At 35.4% G+C, this 22,602-nt stretch overlaps 1 protein-coding gene across 1 annotated transcript; it reads left to right on the top strand.

The window, feature by feature from the left end:
• Positions 1-93: 93 nt before the first annotated feature.
• On the top strand, positions 94-11,187 carry morc3b (MORC family CW-type zinc finger 3b; the record flags this gene model as incomplete). The annotated part of the gene is made up of 17 exons (XM_079423247.1): positions 94-221; positions 737-809; positions 929-1,061; positions 1,901-2,125; positions 2,271-2,408; positions 3,284-3,398; positions 3,567-3,695; positions 3,781-3,900; positions 3,984-4,081; positions 4,164-4,271; positions 6,713-6,835; positions 7,129-7,203; positions 7,295-7,337; positions 7,501-7,576; positions 9,014-9,083; positions 9,183-9,708; positions 10,933-11,187. Exons 1-17 carry the CDS (start codon positions 186-188, stop codon positions 11,185-11,187), a joined length of 2,343 nt encoding a protein of 780 aa, XP_079279373.1. The 5' UTR covers positions 94-185.
• Between the last annotated feature and the right edge of the window lie 11,415 nt (positions 11,188-22,602).

The raw sequence follows: 22,602 nt of genomic DNA, 5'->3' as shown, positions 1-22,602 counted from the left end.
TACCAGCATTTATTGCTCACAATAATATGTGAAGAACTCCTTTAGAAGTCTCAGCGGGTGCATATCTGGAGTGTGAGAGCAGGGTGTGCGCTATATCTGGACACAGACAGCAAAAGGTCCTCAGTAAGTTAACAAACCCTTCTTTGCAGCTTTCTTCAGTATCTAACACAGATCTTTCTGCAAACATGGCAAATGGAAAATGTGGCATTCCTCTGAGCACAGTAAGTAACATGCATTTATCAGTTTTGTTGTAGTTTATTATGCTTTTTTATTATTTATTGGGTTCAAAAAGGTGAAAGAATGCAATAGTTTTGAGCTTGTATTTTTTTTTATTTTTTTTTTTATTGCAATTTCATACATTTTATTGTTAGAACATTTTTTAAAATCATTATAATATTTTACCTCAAAATCAAATTCAATGACATAATCCATAATTTAAAAATATATAGAACTAGTAACTGAAAAAATGTTGGTGTGGTCAAATAATTTATACTCCGAAATGGCTAGTAAACTTCAGAAATAATTACAAAGAAATTGCAAGTAACACATTGAAATAAACATGAAATTATGAAGTAAAATGTACAGTAATCTTTATACTTTTTTACAACTTTGAAAAATCAGTGTAGTAATCGCAAGATTCCTGTTAAATAATTAGCAAAATGCGTGCAATGACATTTTACTTTTAAATGAAATTTTTTAGCATTTTTCCAATCGGCATCCTATTTTCTTCATGCAGATCAGTCCAAAATTTCTTCATGCTAATTCCACAAGTCACACCTGGCCATTCAGTTCTATAGCTGAGCTGATCGGTGAGTTCTCTAGACATGTTGAAATTTGCTATTGGCATATTTCAAAACAGTTGCAAGATTGCAGATGTTCCAGTCAGATGAAATATTCTTTATGTTGTGAACTGTGAATTGTGTTGCAGATAATGCTTATGACCCAGATGTTCATGCCAGACAGATATGGATAGACTGGACACGCATCAGAGGACTCGACTGCCTCTCGTTTATGGATAACGGGGAGGGTTTGACCAGAGCCAGACTACATAAGATGCTCAGGTACAAATCACTACATCCTAATTTATTATTCATTTTAAGTACAGCAAGTAAGAAGTGTGTGAAATGGACTTGTAATTAGTGGTTGCTATAATTGTGAGAGAATTAAGAACTCTTGTTCAGTTAATTCAAGGGATTCACAGTGGTCTTATGTCATTAGTATTAAAAGCCTATAACATTAAACCAACACTGGAGTGCTGGGGCCCACTGCCAGAATAATTAAGGACACCTAATTGGCTTCTTGTAATCACTATACTTATCATGCTGTGAATGAATGCAGCTGCTTATTAGTGTAAACTTTCGACCAGGTTAAGTAATCTCTTAATGAAACTATGATCAGATGTGTGATATACTGCTGTAGATGTATTGTTCAACACTTTAGGGTCGGTATAATATTTTAAAAGTTTTTGAAAGAAATCTCTTGTGCTCATTAAGGCTGCATTTATGTGATCAAAATGTATCAAAAATGTAACTTATTTCTTTGATGTCAAAGCAGAATTTTCAGCATTCATTACCCAAATCTTAATTGTCACATGATCCTTCAGAAATCGTTCTAATATGGTGATTTGCTGCTCAATTATTGAAAACAGTTGCGCTGCTTAATATTTTTGTGAAAACCGTGATACCTTATTTTCAGGATTCTTTGATAAAAAGAACGTTTAAAACGGCATTTATTTGAAAAAGAAATATTTTGTATTATTTTACTAGTCTTTACTGTCACTTTTGATCAATATAATGCATCCTTTCTAAAAACTATAAATTGAAAAAAATATATATTTACTGACTCTTTTAAATGCTAGTATAAGTAATGCATGTTAACAAATTTTCCTGATGTTTTTAAGCTTTGGTTTCAGTGAGAAGAAAGCAGTGAAATTTCACATTCCAGTTGGTGTGTACGGCAATGGGTTTAAATCGGGGTCCATGCGTCTGGGAAAAGATGCCATTGTTTTCACGAAGACCAGAGACGCCATGAGTGTGGGACTCCTGTCCCAGTCTTACCTTGAGGCCATCGGAGCACAGCGAGTCTTGGTGCCCATGATCACGTTTAGACGCGATGGACATAACCAGTAATCTTCTACAGCTTTCTTTTCAGTTTTATTAAAGCTTGTGCAAAGATCGCTGACTCTTTTAATTAGTATTATAATTGCATTCATGTGGATGTATTTCTTAAGCTTTGACATAAACTGAATTCTTGACCTTTGACCTCACCAGTGTAGAGGATGGAGCCAGTCTGAGAGCGATCCTCACACACTCGCTCTTCAACTCAGAGAAAGAGCTGTTTGCAGAGCTTCGCGCCATCAGCGCAGCCGGACGCACAGGAACACGCATCATCATCTGGAACCTTCGCACGTAAGCTCCGCTGCAGACATGCAGAAATGACTGACTTTAAAAAAATAAATAAAATAGTATTCAGAAAGGATCCATTATATTGACATTAAAGGCATTTATAGTGTTACAGAATATTTCTCATAATATTTCTAATAATTGCTGTAAACTTTCAGAGATGTCTCTCAAAAGTTTTTCATGAATTTCACAAAAATATTAAGCAGTACAGCTGTTTTTAACATTAATAAAAATGTTCATTGAGCAGCAAATCAGCATCTTAGAATGATTTCTGAAGGATCATGTAACACTGAAGACTGGCTGAAAAATCAGCTTCACCATCACAGGAAAAAATTACCAGAAATAGTTACTTTAAATTGTAATAATATCTCAATAGTACTGTTTTTGCTGTATTTTGGATCCAATTACTGCAGCCTTGTTGAGCTATGAAAGCCCGTTTCTGCCACAGAATAAAAAAATACAAGAAATGCGACTTTGTTTCTCATAATTACATTTTTCCAGCAATGAGTGTCACAATTCATACTTTGTTTCTTGCAATTCTACGAAAAAAGAACTGCGAGAAATAAACTTAGAATTGCAAGATAGATATGAACTCACAATCACAATAACTACATAGCTATAAACTCGCAACTGAGGAAAAAAATCAGAATTGTGAGATATAAAGTCACAATTTTTTTTTTTTTTAATTCCATAGCAAAAACAAACTAATTTGAGAGAGATGTAAACTCAGAATTGTGACAAAGTCAGTATTGTTAAAATGTATTTTTTTTCTTCCCGTGGCCGAAACAGTGTTGAGCATGACAGACTTCTTTAAAAAACTTTAAACAATCTTACTGACCCTAGACTTTTGAACAGTAGTGTGTAAATTGTGTGTTTTTCAGGAGCTCAAATGGCGAGACAGAATTTGACTTTGACACAGATAAGTATGACATTCTGATCAGGGTGAACACCCATGACAAGAGCAACATGACCCCAGAAAGTGAATACTCCTTACGGGTGAGCAAGAATGTGGCATGGAAATAAATGTATTATATGTAAACATTTGTAGAAATCTACATAACCGTGTCTAGTTTTTATTAAAAGAGGCAAATATGTAAATTGGAGGACTGTTTGGTGATGGGTTGGGAGGAATATTGATTCTTAATGTTTTATGTTTAATTGTAGGCATATTGTAGCATCTTATACCTGAAGCCTCGCATGCAAATCATTATTCGAGGGCAAAGAGTGAAGAGTCAACTGATATCCAAAAGTCTGGCTCATATTGCGCAGGACAACTATAGACCCTCATTCCTTGTATCCTTACAAAATATATTGTTTTTCGCAGTGCACACACATATAACATCATTACCGTCTCAGCATTTCTTAACTCAGGGCTCAGAACAAGCGTGTACGCATCACCTTCGGATACAACACCAAAAGCAAAGAGCATTATGGGATTATGATATACCATAAGAACAGGCTAATAAAGCCATATGTGAAAGTGAGCTGCCAATGTAAGGTAATCAGAAATGATTGCATGTTTCTTCTGCTTCCTTTACCCATAAATTCAATACTAAAAGCCATGGTTTGCGTTTATAACAGGCCGAAAGAAAAGGTGTGGGCGTTATTGGTGTTATAGAGTGCAATTTCCTTCAGCCCACTCACAACAAACAAGACTTTGATGACACCGATAAATACAGGTGCGCTGTTTATAACTCTACTGGTATTTACCCCAAATGATACCCTTGGGTTACTTTGATGGAAAGGCACTATTTTGTACAGGAAGATCATGCACAACCTCAGCATAAAGCTGGAGGATTATTGGAACGAAATCCGCTACAAACGAAAGAAAGAGGACCCAAAGTGCACAGTAGCAATAGAGGATGTGTTGTGAGTATTGCTGTCAGTAACAAAACAAATCACAGGGTTTAAAGGACATTTCTAGCTAATTTAAAGGAATAGTTCACTCCGAAATAAAGATCTGTTATTATTTATTCACCCTTATGTTGTACCAATCTCCAACACTGTTGGGGGTAACACATTACAAGTAACGCGAGTTACATAATCAGATCAGTTTTTCAAGTAATTAGTAAAGTAATGCATTACATTTAAATTTACAAAAAAAATCTGAGTTATTTTTTCAAATAAGTAATGAATGTTACTTTGTTTTCTCATTTATTTACTGACATCTTTCACTTACTTCAGCCTGAGGCTTGTTAAATTCACTTTTGGTGTGTAAAGCCCCGTTCACACCAAGAACGATAATGATATTAGCGTCCACATCAGCGAACAATATCGTCTGTTTATTCTCAGCGCACGAGTCTGCCGCTTTAAATTCACAAGCTCCTTATAGCAGGATGGATTCTGATTGGATGTCAATGTTTGTATCATCGTTCATCAGCTGGAATAAAATCGTTCTGGAAGTGATTCCATCGATATCGTTTCTCTGTGCATTTATCGTTATAGTTGTGGTGTGGACTCGGCTGTTCTTTAATATTGAGCGTTTTTTAGAACTATATCTTTATCGTTATCTTTATAGTTATCGTGCTTGGTGTGAACAAAGGGCTTACAGTTTCAAAAATATAACTTTGGGGTTTTTTGTTATAAAAAAAAAAAAGAACAAATAAGCAAGGCCTGCCAGGGTGACAAAAAGTAAAGCAAAAGTAACATAATACATTACTTTCCATAAAAAGTAACTATGTAATGCAATTAGTTACTTTTTATGGAGTAGCACAATATTGTAATGCATTACTTTCCCCTACACTGAGTTACTTTCTCTATGGAACACAAAAGCAGTACTGTTGCTATTAACTAAAACTATAAAAAATAATTTATCAATTAAAATAAAGCAGAATTAAAATAAAATAGACATATCAGATAAAAAACATACACTGTAATAAATGGAATGGGCTATTTGTTTAAAAAAAATGATGGTAACAATATTACACTTAATATTTTGGAGTAGTTTTTAAGGCTTGTTTTTTTTTAATGGAGTCTACCTGATTCTCAAAAAGTTTGTGATTTTTAGTGAGGCCTGTTTGTATTTGACTGAGCTGTTTTGTACATTTAAAAGACTGTATACAGCCAAACAGCTAAAGGGGAAGTCGTGGCCTAATGGTTAGAGAGTTGGACTCGTAATCCAAAGGTTGCGGGTTCGAGTCTCGGACCGGCAGGGATTGTAGGTGGGGGGAGTGAATGTACAGCACTCTCTCCACCCTCAATACCACGACTGAGGTGCCCCTGAGCAAGGTACCGAACCCCCAACTGCTCCCCGGGCGCCGCAGCATAAATGGCTGCCCACTGCTCCGGGTGTGTGTTCACGGTGTGTGTGTGTGTGTTCACTGCTGTGTGTGTGCACTTTGGATGGGTTAAATGCAGAGCACGAATTCTGAGTATGGGTCACCATACTTGGCTGAATGTCACTTCACTTCACTAAAGTAGGAAAATACTGCACTAGCAAAGCTACTGCTCATTGAACAAGGCTTAATGGCTTAGAGGAGTAGTATCCATATCAATAATACTGCTACTCTTCTACACAATGGAAACTTCAATGTAACAGACACTCTTTCAAATGTCAAACATAACTTAACATTAAACATTAATAGATGTTTCCCTTCACTCAAAAACACACAAAATAGCATTTAATTTCAAAATTTACTCTCCATATCCAGCCATATGCAAAGCATGCTGGGAACTGACAATCACCTCTAAAATAAAACTGCAAAATTGAGCTAATAAATAGGTAGCCTTCTTTCCTTAATTTCCCCTTTTTATGATTTTATTCCACCTGATGAACGATGATACAAACATTGACATCCAATCAGATAAATAAATAGGTAGCCTTCTTTCCTTAATTTTTTTTAGTTTAATCAGTTCCTCAATTCAAGCCTCAAAACTTAAGTTTAAGTTACTTAACTTAAGTTACTTAAGTTTCCTTAAAAAAAAAGAGAGGAAAACGCATCTCTTGGTTTTAGTAGTAAAAAGTATACTCACTATTTTTAATTATTACCTTAATTTTTTTAAATGAAAATTACAAGACCCATGATTCATTTTTTATAGTGTACATGAAAATTTAAAATGTTAAAATAAATGTTTAAGATAAAAATAAAAAAAAACAAAAAAATAAAAACAAGAAGAGATGCAAAGAATAATCTATAATTTGGTGTTTTGTGTCAGCATCCATTGTAAACCACATTTTTCAAAGTTTCTCCTTTTGTGTTCCTTGGATGAGAAAAGTCTAGGTTTTGGAAAAATATGAGGGTGAGGAAATGTTTTTTTATTAAACTATCCCTTTAATATCTCATAATCTTACCGGTGTCTTCTTCCGAAAGGAAAGTTCCAGATCAAGTGTGGGTTCAGTGTGACAACTGCCTGAAGTGGAGGAGGCTTCCAGATGCCATCACTGAGCTGCCGGATAAATGGTTCTGCAGCATGAACTATGACCCACAGTTCAGGTGACGGCAAACAAAATAGTTATGCCATGATATCATGAGTGAAAAGGAGGGGTTTGAGTGGGTCTGGGATATCTGAGAAGATGTATGAAGGTTAAAGGAACCCAAAGGAAGCCAAATATTTGCGTTCAACAGATGGAAAGAATAACTGCCATTGCTTCTGGTCAATGGATTCAGTATTTTCAGTTGAGCCCCATACAAGTTGAAGTTTTGTTTTGTTATGCCTACCTCCTTGCCGGCTTTCTCAACATGCGTACTGTTAGTTTTATTGTGACCTTACTCTGAGCTCCACACAGGAGCTGCTTGGTTGAGGAAGAACTAGAGGATGAGGAGGAAGATCAGAAGTCGTACCCTAAACCCTTTAAACGCCAGTAAGTTATGCTGTCACTGTTACTGATTGTTTCACGACATTTGTTAAGAATACCAGAACCTTTAATATTCAGCACAATCTGTATTTTTCAGGAGGAGAAATACAAAGAGTCTCCTTGAGGAGAAAGTTCCAGATGTACGAACATTTATAATCTACACAGCTAGAGAACCAAGTAGCAAATGCTAATGAATCAGCATTTGTAAAAGTGTCTTAATTTTAATATTTTAACATTCATTAAGAGATTGTAAACTGATTATTCACCAAAAATCAATACCAGAATCTTGTGTTCTCCTTTCAGAGCATACAGACTCAAGAGCAACCAGCGTTAACAACCACTCAGGAACACAGACATCCACCAGCCTCTGTTATGTCTGGTAAAGATGCAATGCCACATAACAGCTATACTAAAATAGCTTTGACCCACCTTACTGCGCGGATTCAGAGATGCCTCGTCAGAGACCCCTGAATCTTTTCATGACAGTCAGTGTGTGTCTAGTTTTATCCTCAGTCGTTTTGGAGAATCAACACTGAAGGTTAAGTATGTGAAAAATAAACGTGTGTAAATGTACAAATACAAAATTTTCGAATACGTCTCTTGTGCTCACCAAGATTGCATTTATTTGATCAAAAATACAGTTAAACAAGTAATATCAGTGTGACATGATCCTTGAGAACGTATTCTAATATGCTTATTTGGTGCTCAAGAAACAGTATTTTACACAGTTGCTTAATATTTTAGTGGAAACTAAATTAGTGGAAAATTTAGTGGAAAATATATATTTTTTAGGATTTTATGATGAAGTTCAAAAGAACAGCATTTATTTGAAATGTAAGTCTTTTGTAACATAAATGTCTATACTGTCACTTTTAATCAATTTAATGTATATTTTATTAAATTAAATTAATAATAAAATTAATAAACTGATCTTTCAAAAATAAAATGAAAATAAATAAATAAAAATCTTACTGACCCCAAATGTTTGAATGGTAGTGTAACATGTTACTTTTAAATGTATATTCAATTCTTCTTTCAAAAATCTCACACTTCATTCAAGCCTTAAAGGGATAGTCCACCCCAAAATTTAAATTCTGTCATCATTTACTCATCCACATGTCATTTCAAACTTTCTTCGCTCTACAAAAGAAGCTGTTTTTGTCCCTACAATAAAAATACAACATTAAACCCCACCGACTTTCATTTTATGAACCAAAAAAACTATGTTTTTAAAACTATACACACATCCAGGTAACACAATGCATAATTTTGGAATGAGATGAGAATTTTCATTTTTAGGTGAACTGTTCCTTTAGGTATTAATTTCATGTTGCACTACCATATATGTGTCCATGGACCACAAAACCAGTCATAAGGGTCAATGTTTTAAAATTGAGATTTATCCATCATCTGAAAGCTGAATAAATAAGCTTTCCATAGATGTATGGTTTATGATGGGACAATATTTGGCCGAGATACAACTATTTGAAAATCTGGAATCTGAGGGTGCAAAAAAAATCAAAATATTGAGAAAATCGCCTTCAAAGTTGTCCAAATGAAGTTCTTTGCAATGCATATTACTAATCAAAAATTAAGTTTTTATATATTTACGGTAGGAAATTTACAAAATATCTTCATGGAACATGATCTTTATTTAATGTCCTAATGATTTTTGGCATAAAGGAAAAATCAATAATTTTGACCCATACAATGTATTTTTGGCTATTGCTACAAATATACCCCAGTGACTTAAGACTGGTTTTGTGGTCCAGAGTCACATATTTTGAAAGATCATTATATTAATTTATTTTCATAGGACTGTCTTTTGCTGAGAAGTCTCCATTGCCCCTCATTAACCTGACTGCTGTCTCCAACTCTCTAAGAAGGTAGGAATAATATAACTGGTGTTTGTTCATATGTATTTCTATAGAAACATGTTTCATATAACATTAAGATTTTTTTATCTTTCATTTCACCATTTCTAGAGCAAAACAGAAGTTTTCGGCCATAGAAACACAGATGGAGGTGACGCCGTCCTTTCCTGCCCCCTCTCTCACCCCACCACAAGAGCACTCCTCTCAGACTCACACGCCTGCTTTGAATGAGGAGAGAAAGCCTCTCACTCAATCCGACACACTCGTGAGCAAAGCCGCGTGCGCCATGATGGAAGGAATTGAGTCGCATCAGGGGCCCGCCGCTGCAGAAGAGACATGTGAAAGAGATGCATCATCTGGGACAGGGAGGGAATACAGCTCAGCTGCGGAGAAGATAATTGAATTGCCCCTGAAAAATGAGAAGAAAGGGGTGGTGCATCATGAAGGTCATGTTGTTGATGAAGAAGAGCAGGAGGAAGAGGAATGTAACTTGGCAGAGGTGCAACAGTGGCAGGATGAGCTAATGGAGCTGATGAACGAGACGGCAGAGGAGAGAGACGCCTGCCGTCAGGAGCTAGAGGTGCTTAGAGAGCACAGCGCCGCCCTGGAGGACGAAAGGAACCAGCTCATCAGCAGGGTAGGAGGCAGAGGGGATCGATTTGAGCTGTGGGACATTTGTTAGTTTCTTGCCACTACCCTCAATTATAATTAGAAGTCATGATAACACTTAACAATAAGGTCTCATTTGTTAACATTAGTGAATGCATTAGTTAACATGAAGTCACTACAAACAATATATGTGAACAATACTGTACATATAAAGCATTATTAACCATTTATTAACCTTTGTTAATGTTAGTTTAGAAAAATACAATTATTCATTGTTAATGTTAGTTCATAGTGCATTAATTTAACAGATACAATTTTATAATTCTTAAATGGTCTTTTATTATTATATATTTTAATTTTAGTTTAATGTTTAGTAATTTTATAATGTGATTTTTGTAAATTTTTAAATATTAGTATTTAGGTTTAATTTATTTTATTTTTAAAATTATTTTATGTGCTTTTGTAATTTTTTTAAGAATTTTACTCTTTAGGTTTAATTTATTTTTATTTTTAGTTTTTGACAAACTAGTTGTAAAATGTTACCTATATTATGCGAGTTACTTTTCATTATTCAAAAAGATTGCAAATGGGTAAAAATAGAGACTTGTTTTAGTGTTATTTATATACAACTTTTATATTTTTAATTTTCTGTATGTTTTAGTAATTTGATGTGCTTTTACCATTTTTATTTGTTTAAATACTTCTGTTTACAGTAGATTTAATTTTAGATTTATTTTATTTTTATGGTGTGCACACCAAAAGCGAATTTAATTATTTGCAGGAGTAGATTACATGAAGTTAATGCAAAGATGCGAATGATTGCCACGATTGCCGTGAACACGCAATATTCGCCTTAAGGTCATTGCACAGTCCGAAATTTTTATCTGAATTTTTCGCACGTTAAAAATAAATACGACCTTACGTTGTGTCGATCCCGTTTACACACTGCCTCCAAAACTTTCGTCCGTCATAAAAAAAAGAAAATTCGGATCAGTTTCGATTTTCTGCATTTTTGCATCCGTAACAAGCATTTTGATAGGAAAGGATGACGAATACAAAGAAAAAAATAAAAAAATTTTAAGTTAATTTAATGTTTATATTTTATTTCCGCTTTATGTCAGTTAACAAAAACTATTTTAGTAGCTTTAGTTTTAGGTGTTAATAGGTTTGGATATGTTGACATTTGGCCATTAAGCAACTATTTAAGCATGTTTGAATAAAAAGTATTAAATTGTGTCTGTGCTTTGTCTAGCTGGAGAGTGTAGAAGAAGAGAAGAGCAGGCTTTCTGCCCTGTGTCATCAGCTGAGGAGTCAACTGTCAGAGCTCAGGGAACACCGCCAGAGAGCAAAGGAAGAGAAAGACGACAGCTCCAAACTGAGGACACTGCGTCTAAACCTGAGTCATCTGCTGGTGTCTTTCATTCCCTCTCTTCATCTTGAGCATGTGGACTACAACAGTGATGTCATAGATACCATCCTCACCCAGGTTCTAGAACACGTCTCTTAGAATGCTTTCTCTGATTTACAAAGTTAGGACTGAGTCTCTAAACATTCGTATATACACCTACAATCTCTTGAGGTAGCGTAAAATTGTTTTCATTGTTATAACCGGGTGAAAATATTACAATTTCTAATATTCTTTGTCATATATTTACATTTTTAGATGGACTTGTATCAGTATAGCAGGAGAAATCACTCAGTAGGACAACTATGGGAATGGAAGTCTTCCTTTGAAAAAGGCTTTGCTTGTTATTTTTTTTTTTACTAGCATTAGCCGGGCTAGCTTATGTGAATGTAAAGGAGTTTTTCAGTGTAATTTGAGCTAAAGAAACCAAATGTATGACAAAATGTTTCATTGTGACATTCTGTCTCTCCCCAATCAGGTACATAGAAGCTGTATTTGCATGCCTAGGAAATAGCACAACCAAGCCATCGACTGAACTGACCTGCTCCAATAAAGACTTAATTTGTTCACATTCAGGTACTAGATGTTCATTTATCATAGATTTAATGAAGTTCTTTTCCACTCTGACCTCTATGCTTTCTTGCTCCTTACACACATATCAGTCGTCCTTCTCTTCCTATCTTGTTTCTGACCTCAACACATACCCATCTACCACTTAAACGGTCACTCTTACTATAAATCAAATCCCCTTTTAAAGACATCCTCCAATTAATACATAATAAAGGTATACTGTGAACTCAGCAGTGACTTATCGACTTACATCCATTTGTGTAAAACCTATAGATGTGACCTAATCAATAAAAGGTCTATTTATTTTTACCATCACAGTCAGTTCTTCTGCCAGGGAGGGACTAAGTTATAAAATAAATGAAAACCCCTATGTATTAAAGGTCATAAGTTGATCACTCAGTCCCTTATGTACTGATTTGCCAGTGCCATACAGAATAACTGGTTTGGGGTCAGTAAGATTTTTTATTTTTTGAAAGAAATTAATATTTTTATTCTTCAAGGATGCATTAAACTGATAAAAAATCACAGTAAATACATATATAATGTAACAAAAAATTTATATTTCACATAAATACTCTTCTTTTGAACTTTTTATTTATCGAAGATTCCTGAAAATCAGGGTTTCCACAAAAATATCAAGCAGCATACTGTTTTCAATACTGATAATCATAAGAAATGTTTCTTCAGCACCAAATCAGCATATCAGAATGATTTCTGAAGGAAACTGAATGTGACACTGAAGACTGGAGTAATGATGCTGAAAATTCAGCTTTGCCATAACAGGAATAAATTAAATTTTAAAATGCATTAAAATAGAAAACCATTTTAATTCTAATAATATTTCACAAAATTATTGTAGTTTTGATCAAACAAATGCTGCCTTGGTGAGCAAAAGTCTTTTTGAACAGTAGTGTACATGCTTATTTTATTTTCTGAATCATAATACAACACCCTAGCCAGGCATAACTGTCCCAGCAGATGTCAATTCGTCAGACTACTTACCTACCAGCTGATGGAGAGGCCGAATTTCATGCAACACCTGTCAGTGTTATAAATGGACGACTCTGGGAAGCTTACGTGACTGTCTTATTGCAACCAGGCTCATTAAATGCCTAAGGTTACCAAAATATTACACTGGCTCTGCCAGAGCATAACAAGAGTCAGATGTAATCTCTTGGAAGGCAGTGGGACGGCTTTGTCATGGCCTGGTTAATACTGTGATAGTATTACTGAGTAGTTCACCTAAAAGTCGTCATTAACTCGCCCTCATATTGTTCCTAACCTACATGACTTTCCTCCTCCTAGGTAAGAATAGAATCTAGGGCTGTCAAGCTCCAAAATGACAAAGGAGGACCATAAAAGTTGGTCATATATATGACTCATGCATTATATTCTGAAGCCAAACAACAAAATAGGCCAAAATTAAAGCCATTATTCACTGAAAATCTTGCCATAGCCCACCTTGCAAGTTCATTAGAGAATTAGTTATGCCTAGTTTGATAATGAATTCTTTTTTGAGTTGGATCTTTTCTGTGAATCGTTTGATCTAATTCACAAAATGAGCATGAGTCGGTTTTATAGGGCTCGAGTTGTATGGTCTACTTTTACAGTGATTTTTGAAGCTTGAAAGCTCCAGACTGAACTTTTATCTAGTACACACTCTTTGGTATCTGTCAGAATCCTTTTCCTTCTGGATGCCGCAGTCATGAGGGGTCATGAGGTCCAGGCTTGTGCCAGATTTGATGTTATTCAATCTCTTCTACCAAGATCTCTGCATGGACCATCAAAATCAAACTGGTAAGGAGTAAAATATTAATCTGAAGTTTGTAGATTTTTAAAAGTACGGGAAAAAAGACAGTTGATGATTTAAACTCTTAAAAAAAAAAGTCCTTCACTATGTGCAGTTATTCAGTAGGCTGTATGATTCTTTTGAAATACAAAAAATGTAAAAGTTACTGGTTTTACTTGTCAACATATGATTTCTTGGTTCCAATGATGATTTAAGGAACTAGGAAGTTAAAAGTTCCTTTGTGTCTAATTGAACAGTTTATTTGCAAAAACAGATAACTCCTTTTTTTATGTTCAAAAATCATGTTTTTATCTTATGCTATCATGTTCTTATTGTGTTTTGTGTTAGTTAGCTTTATTTTTTAACCTAATCAAAATAACCCAACTGCAGTTTGACTGAGATGAACTGGAATGCACAATGAAAAAACACGATTTTTGAAAATGGTTCAAAATGGAGTTATCTGTTTTTGCAAATGAACTCTTCAATTGGAACCTGACATTCAAAACACTTCTCACTGTTGCTTTCTGCAGAATTTTAGTGGAGGTCAATATGAAATAGCCTTGAAAAATGACCCAGCCCAAATCCTGAAGTCGCCAGACTTGCCACTGTCACACCAGGACCGGAGGTCAGACATTTTTTCTTCTGCAAAATTAGAAAGGTCCATTTTTTACAAATTCAGTGTTTTGTATTAAGTAGTATCCTGAGGGTTATGTGATTCTCTTCGATCTTTACCTCCTCTGAATATTGCATTGATTTATGGCCCACATGCTGAGCCCGATCCAGGTCTCGAAATGGATTTTAATGGAGTCGCATTAGTGGAGTTATTCAAGATTGGGGCTTATCAGCCAGCTCTACTTTATTCCGCACTTCACATCAATCCATCTCAACTTGTACTAGGCCTGTGAGAGTGGTATATAAGGAGGTGTTGAGAATACACAGACAATTTTCAGTTTTCTGTTTCATGGTTTTCTTGTCATCATCTCTTTTCTGGAAAACTCTCCGTAAAGTTGGCATTTAGCTTAATTGTAATTAAGATCACAGTTTAGCTGTCTTAACACAATGATTCATTCAAGTGTGCCCTTCAAAAAGATAGGAAGTAAATTAGTCCCTTAGGAAGCAAGATTGCATTGACTCCGTACCTGGTAATATACTGTTTTGTGTTTTTGTTAGTTAAAAATACTTAGACACTCAAATACTTCCCCATCAGTTGTAATCCATTAAAATGTGGAAAATAGTAATCATAAAGAGTGTAATTTTGTCAGTAAATTGTGACCTAAAATTGATGTTGTTGATCTACCCTAATGCATTTCCTCAAATGTCCACAAAGGGACGCTCAGTCTTCATTACAGCTATCAAACACAGTTTTATCTTACATATTTCAGCTAATGAAGCAAAACGCACAAGAAAATGCATGCTGTGTCTGGACAATACAAGAAAACATTCATTATTTACATTATGGTCTCATCTATTGCTATTATTAATTACAAAGCAACAAAACGAATCACAAGAATCAGTGTGCAGTTATTAAATCATTTATTCATAAGAGACTATATCAGCATGAGCAGCTCCTTTAGGACAATGTTCATTCTTTCCGAACCCGAGCATCATTTTCCTCCTCCTTTAGATGCCATAAAGTGATTACACTCCTGTAGCCTTTATATAATGTTTAAATAACACATAGGGTTGCATTAGGGAATGTTTTTGTGCCCTTCCTGGTTCACTTAAGCACTAGCAGCATCACTAGGGAGTGAGAACATGATTGAATTTTTGCCGTACGGTCACGTCACAGCTCTGAAGTCGTAATGAGGACAAAACAGGCCACTTATTTGCCTCCAGTCTCATATCTGGCTCAGTGTTTCTGATCTGCTCATGTCTCAACTTGAAAAACCAGTGGAGGGATAGATGGAGAGAGCGACTGAGAGGCTGGGGCTAGTTGTCACAATAGAATGTCCCTTTAACAGCCTTGTTTTATTTATATATATATATATATATATATATATATATATATATATATATATATATATATATATATAGGAATATTATAAAACTCAAAACAATTCATGAAACACTTATTAAACAAGGATGCATTAAATTGATCAAGTAAACAAAGACATTTATAATGTCTTCATATTTCAAATAAATGCTGTTCTTTTGAAATTTCTATTCATCAAAGAATCCTGGAAATCAGTGTTTCCAAAAAAATTATAATAATTAAGCAGCAGAACTGTTTTCAACATGGATATAATAATAATGTTTTTTTTGAGCAGCAGATCAGCACATGAGAGTGATTTCTGAAGGATCGTGTGACACTGAAGACTGGAGTAATGATGCTGAAATTTCAGCTATGCATCACAGAAATAAATTACATTTCAAAATATATTTATTAAAGAAGCATGTTAACTGTAAAATCCTATCTTCTCTGTTTAGTTACCATGGCGATTTGAGTTAGAACTTGTCAGATCTTAACTTAAGATAGGAAGTATCTGCAATACGGCCCCTGATTCTACAGTAATTCTGTGACGGCAGTCCAGAACTAAAGCCATTATTGCTTCATCAGACAAAATTCAACTACCTTAATAGATGGGAAATGAGACGGTAAAAGTTGCTCTTTGATGCAAGATTTCTGTCAAAAGAAGGTCAAGCTGGTCCAATATGAGCACTAAGGATCATTACATCATCTTATATCTAGGATACAATGAGTTGGAAATGGCTTCAGCTCTTTGAAATATCTGAAACATCTTGAAGTCAATTTACCCTTGAAGAGATTAAACCAGGTTTTGAGGATGAGTGCAGGAAGCAAAAATCAACTACACTTAATCAGTATGTTTGTCTAAACATCATTAAACGATACATTTCTTTGATATGTTATATTTTGTAAGATGTTGAGATAAAGTGTGTATTTTCTTACCCCATTTGCAATTTTTTTTGTTCTTGTTTTTAGTGCTTAATCGCGATTAAAAGCTTCCAAAATAATATTTTTTGTTTATATAATGTGTGTGTACTGTGTATATTTTATATATATATATATATATGACACACATACAGTATATATTTTGAAAATATTTACATGTATTTACATATATATATATATAATATACAAACAACATATTTTTTAAATATGTGCATGCATGTGTGTGTATTTATATAAACATAATAAATATAAACAGTACACACAAATATAATATGTACACAAAAAACGTTTACTTTGGATGCGATTAATCACGAGTAATCGTTGCCCAACAATACTTGTTATTAAGCTTCGCTCAATTTAGTTTAGATTTACGCTTAAAACAAGTAAAAATTGCCAGCTTAATTCAAGGTACATTTGCATAAAACCTTTTAAGACTGTTTACATATTTTAATGGAAAATAAAACAAAAATACTTTTGTATTTTTGTTTTGTAAGGAGACAAGGAATTATCTGAATTATTTTAGATTATACTTGAATATTATCGAATATTCTTGCCTTGTATCTCCTTGAAGCAGTGCATGGTCTTTCCAAGGCTCCTCTGATATGCATAGACATATGCCATGGCATTGCCCCCCCTTGACTTCAGTGCTGGACATGGTGTCCCAGCATCCAGAATGAAACAGCATGTTATCGTAGAGAGCAGGAGAACGCCTGCTGATGCATCTGCCATCCCATGTGTGTCCCGCACCCAGAGTCGTCCAGCGTCTCCTGCATTTCCCCTTCAGGCTGTGAGTTCTGCTGATGGCATGTTAGCGATCATCCCAGCCAGCATGAGGTCTCACAGCGTCGTCTGGACGCTGTCCAAATGTGCAGTGGCCTGTAATGCAGTGGAATGTGATTGGATACAATTGCCTCGATTGTCTAAATGACAGCTAGAAACTGCCTCATTTTGAGCTTACTTTGTCCAGTAAATCAGATTTGCCCTAAACACTGTTGACTGGCCCGTTTGGTATCATTTATTACAGATTAACGTTAACATAATGTTGTTTTTTTTGTGGGTTTTAGTGTGTCATTAAATTAAGAAGAATAACAAAGCGTTGACTTCTTTTGAAGAACATTTATAATTGTGTTCATTGATTCAGGAAAAAAATGATCTCTTATACTCACCGAGGCTGCATTTATTTGATCAAAATGCAGGAATATTGTGAAATATTATTACAATTTAATATAGCTGTTATCTATTTTTAAATATTTTAAAATGTAATTTATTTCTGTGATTCAAAGCTGAATTTTCAGCATCGTTACTCCAGTCCTCAGTGTCACATGATTCTTTAGAAATCATTCTAATATAGAAATCATTTCTTATAATATCAATGTTGAAAATAGTTGTGCTGCTTTAATATTTTTATTGTAAAATACAAATACTGTCACTTTTGATCAATTGAATGCATCCTTGCTGAATAAAAGTACTAATTTCTTTAAAAATATATTACTGAACCCAAACCTTTGAACATTTTTAATATGAAAATAACACTATTTATGTGCTTATGATTTACTGATGCAATACTGCTCAATTTGGATTGACTCGAGATCAGCTGTTTGGTGTAGAATCATCTTAAAGAGTAGTGAAACAGATTCAGGAACAGTGCTGCTTTACAAAGTCTCGATGGGACAGAATTGTGGCTCAAAACCAAAAAGCCAGTTTGCAATTCATAAACAACTTTAATTGCTTTGACGATATTGCCGTTTACGGCAGCTGAGATTGTTGAAATCGTAAACACGCTCATTACAAACCTCTAAGGTTTCTTTTAATAGCCTGGCCCTCTATTATAATCTACAGTGTATTTTTCCACATACCAGCCAATAAATCCACCACCATTCATTGATGCTGGGAATACTATCATAGGGGCGATAGGATTACTTTCGACTATTGTTTTGACGTTACACCCACAGAGAGGACGTTTTTACACATTTACAGCTATTTATTAAATAACGACTACGAGGAAATATGTGTAATGTGACATTTTCATCACTACATGCACAGGAAGGTAAATGCGAGAATGAGACCCTCCCCCCGCGGCCCAGAATAGTTCAGCTCAATCACAGGCAGCTCAATTCTCAATGGAAGCCCGTCCCGTGGCTCCGCCCCCTCCTGCCATCCTCCACACCAGCAACCAGTCCGTTTAAATATTAACTCTTCGCTTGCAGCTTGCAGTCTGTGTCCTGAACCAAAGACAGATGCCTTGCTGCGGAGTACAGTTGTTATGTCTTGATACACAGACATCAGTAAAAGGATCATATTGGATTCCCTCCTGATGTACTTTTGTGTAGCAATGCAGTAGAAAGGTGCTTTTAACTCGCATGAGATGAAGAATCCAATATAAGTAGCCTGATAATGAAATCACATGAGCTGTATCTTTATCTCAGTAACTCTCCTCCCCTTCATTCATTTGTTTTTGTTGAACTTTTAATACAAGGGTGCAGTGGTAAAGAGTGTGGTTAAACTGCATGGAAGGCTGTTGCTGTCTTTGTGTCCATCTGCTTACAATTGTGTCTGATTGACACATCTGTCTACTTCCCAGCTATTACCCCTCCTCTTCCATGCTTATTTTCCTTCCTTCATTTCTCTTCACTCTTTCACGTCCTCTAGTACAGTGATTCCCAACCAGGGCCAAGTGTGCCCAGGGGATATTTCAGGGGGTAACATTTTTCATTTTGCTTTGTTAAAGGGACAGTTCACCCCAAAAATGAAAATTGTCATCATTTATTTACCCACATCATTCTAAACCTGTATGAATTTTATTTCTGCAGAACACTAAGGACATTTGAAGAATGTTGGTAACCAAATAACGTTGGAGCCCATTCAAAAAAAAAAAACCCCAAAAAACACAGAGACATTTTTAATATATCTTTTATGCACAGAGAATAAAAAGTCGTACCGGTTTGGAATTACATAATAGCAAATGTTGACAGATTTGTTTATTTTCATCTCTTTAACCTTGTTAAACAGAAAAATAATAAATTAACAATGAGTAATCATGATTTCTTTTTAAGGAAATATTTTGTGTATGAGATTTAATGCAGGTAATCCTATATTGTGTGTATAGTTTTAAAAAACTATTGTACACTCTCAGAAAAAAAGGTACAAAAGCTGTCACTGGGGTGGTACCTCTTCAGAAGGAACACATTTGTACCTAAAAGCCCATACTGGTACCTAAAAGTTACATATCAGTGCCTAAAGTGTACATATTAATATCTAAGTTCACCTTTTGAAAAGGCAGCTTTTGTACAGTGACAGCTTTTGTACCTTTTTTCAAATGTACAATTTTCACTCAGAAATTACTTGTGAATTTAACATTGATTTACAAAGAAACGTCAAGTAACGCTGAAATAACCGTAGAATTGTTGAAGTAAAAAGACTGAAATAGTATTTTCTTTTAAAACATACTGCAATAATCTTTGCTTTATTTACAGCTTCAATTTTGTTTGTTTGTTTATTTATTTATTTTACAACGTTCCTGTAATACTGGATTTATTAGTTTAAAAAGGAGTCATTATAATAATGGCTACATTACTTTTTATTTTTATATATTTTTATTTTGTATTATTTTATTTTTGTATTTATTAGATCTAGCCATGTGGATGCATTGCTCAGTCGTTAATTTATTCAGTGAGAAAAAATGGCCTAATAAAAGAGGGGTTACAGAGATAAAGCGAGTCATTTTTGGCTGGATGTGATCTCAATATGGCGGCCCCCATGAGGCGACTCTCTCCATGTAAAATAAAACTGCTGTTATCATCTCATGTGAGTGCAGTTGATTTTATTTAAATATATTCAAAAGTAATTACTGAGGATAAGCATTATTAATGATTATGCTAAATGACATTCAGTACAGCCTCACTGAGCTGGGAGTTTAGAAGACAAAAAAGGTTGGCAAAGACTCCTCTAGTGAATCTAGATCTGAAAACAAGCATGTTTGGAAATGTTTGTGTTGAGTCGGAGCACAACGACGAGGGCTTCACTTTGAGACATGATTTTAACGGCCCACAACTTGAGAACTCTTACCCCTCAGTTTGGGGTCTGGGATTCATTGTTCCTTAATCCTCCTCCTCCCCCCACCCTCACATCACCCTTTTTTTCCTTCTCTCTCTCTCTCTCTCTTTCTCTCTCTCTCTCTCTCTCTCTCTCTCTCTCTCTCCTTTTGCGGCCCCTGACCCTCCGTTTCTCTCTTTTTCTGCCTACTGCTATAGAAGCCAGATGAGAGCACGAATACCGTCCCACCCTACCCCCCTTCCCTTCTCACTTTTCTCGTCCCCCTCTCCCCCTCTTGTTTTTTTTTCACTCCCTGAGAGCTACACAAGTAACAGAGATGGACAGAAAGAGCGAAAGGAAGAAAGAGAAAGCTCTTGTATCCCATAAGCCTCCCAAGAATCCGTAGATGTGTATGTTCATATGACTTGTAGAAACTCACCAGTGTTGGAAAGTTTAAAACTAGTTTAAAGGTGATGTGTATCGTTTTTCATTTCTAAAATATTTTCAGAATATTATGGAGGGCCAGTAAAAATAAATAATTAATTCAGCCAATGGTGTGAGTTTGAGGCGGGACTATCCTTTTACTGACCAATGACAGATGGGGGAGTACTTGTGGAAACCTGTTTAAAAACATTCATTATTTTTCCATTTGGTGAAGCTAGAAGCACAGAAATGTACAATTACAGTTGTTTTAGTCAGCTTTTTCAATAAGTTCTTCCAACAAGCTGCATGACAAAGCACTTCACTGTAAAAAGTGATTTTTCAAAGTTGTACTTAAAGGTTATAATAGTATGTTTTACAAGAAAGTACGAAGTCTTTCTACTTCAAAATTTCATGTTTAATTTTACATGTCACTTCTTTGTAATCAACTGTGAAATTTACTAGAAATTTCTATGTGCCAGAACCAGTGTACCTGGTGTGAGTTGAGTTGATTTGTTTGGATGATTTATTGAGGCAGCGATCGTCTCACTCTATATTTAGTAATGTTATAGGAGGTTTGATTCATTTTAGTGAGTTGGTTTGTTCTGAGCTCTTTCAAAAGACTCATTTGAATTAGTGCTCAGTTGAGTCTTTCTCTTCTTTTTTTTCCCCCCTCGGCAAATACATTGTTAGTTATCTAAATATTGCTGTTTAGAACTACTGTTTGAGTATAGGTTGATTAAAATGTTTTCGCTCCATACCTTCAGTTTTTAGAAATTACACAGAACGGTTATAGTATGAAATTTAAGAAATCTTCTTATAGCATTATATAAAGAATAAATAAATAACACCGTTAAGCATTTAATTAATTGCATGCATTAATGGCATAACCTTTCCAGTCCTAGTGTTAATATATATATTTGTTTGATGCTGTCAACTTAACTGATATCCGTACTGATACGTACGGCTCTTATGTAGTATCCTTCTTTATAACGCTCTATTTTTTTCTAAGTAGCATGTGGTGTAGCTTTTTTGCCAAAAGCTAAACTTGACTGTAGTTGAACTACCTTCAATTTTAAGCTTCTTGCAGCTTTCCAAGACACTTTCAAAGTAGCTTCCCCAAAGCTGAAGCTCACACTTTGAGATAGTAAGATAGAGATACACAAGTTGTTGAATGACGTTGTCAGGCTCGATGGCGACTGGTAAGTGAGGGCTTGAGTCTCAGCAAGAGAAGGGAGTTGTTAACACACTCGTGGTTGTGTGTGTGCAGTGAAGGGGGATGGCTGTCTTGTTTGTAGCTTGTCAGCAATTGCCTGAGACAAGCTTCCCCTGCATGTGTGAAAGCTGCTTGGCTTGAATGCCTGGACCGTACCAAGTGGCGTCAAAAGTGAAGGGGGGGACGGAGGCGAGAAAAAACGATCAGACTGGAGACAATAGGCCCCTGAAGTGTTCCCCCCAAGTTGCTTTGATGTTGTCCTAGTGTCTAGATGCTGAAGGGGACCAGGGACTGCAGGGAAGAGCAGCCCTTTGTGTGGATGTGTGTGCACTTTTTGGGCCAGCACGGACAAAAGGGAGGGGTACAAAAGCCTGGAGAGAAATAAGAGAAGAAACAAATGATGAAAACCCAAATGATCCTGAACGTGTTTTTGTATGGCCGCTGTGTGTGAGAGGGCACATAGAAAGGGAGAAAAGCGAGAGAAATAGGAGGAGACGCTCGTACACTGGGGCTCACAGAGAAAGAGAGGGGGTGAGTACAGTTTCTTTTTCTTCAGCACCTGATCACTCTTTTTCTTTT

The sequence above is a fragment of the Barbus barbus genome (assembly GCF_936440315.1).
Source record: "Barbus barbus genome assembly, chromosome: 8".
Taxonomy (NCBI): Eukaryota; Metazoa; Chordata; class Actinopteri; order Cypriniformes; family Cyprinidae; genus Barbus; species Barbus barbus.
The sequence above is the reverse complement of the archived record's forward strand: the minus strand, read 5'-3'. Positions and strand labels throughout refer to the sequence as shown.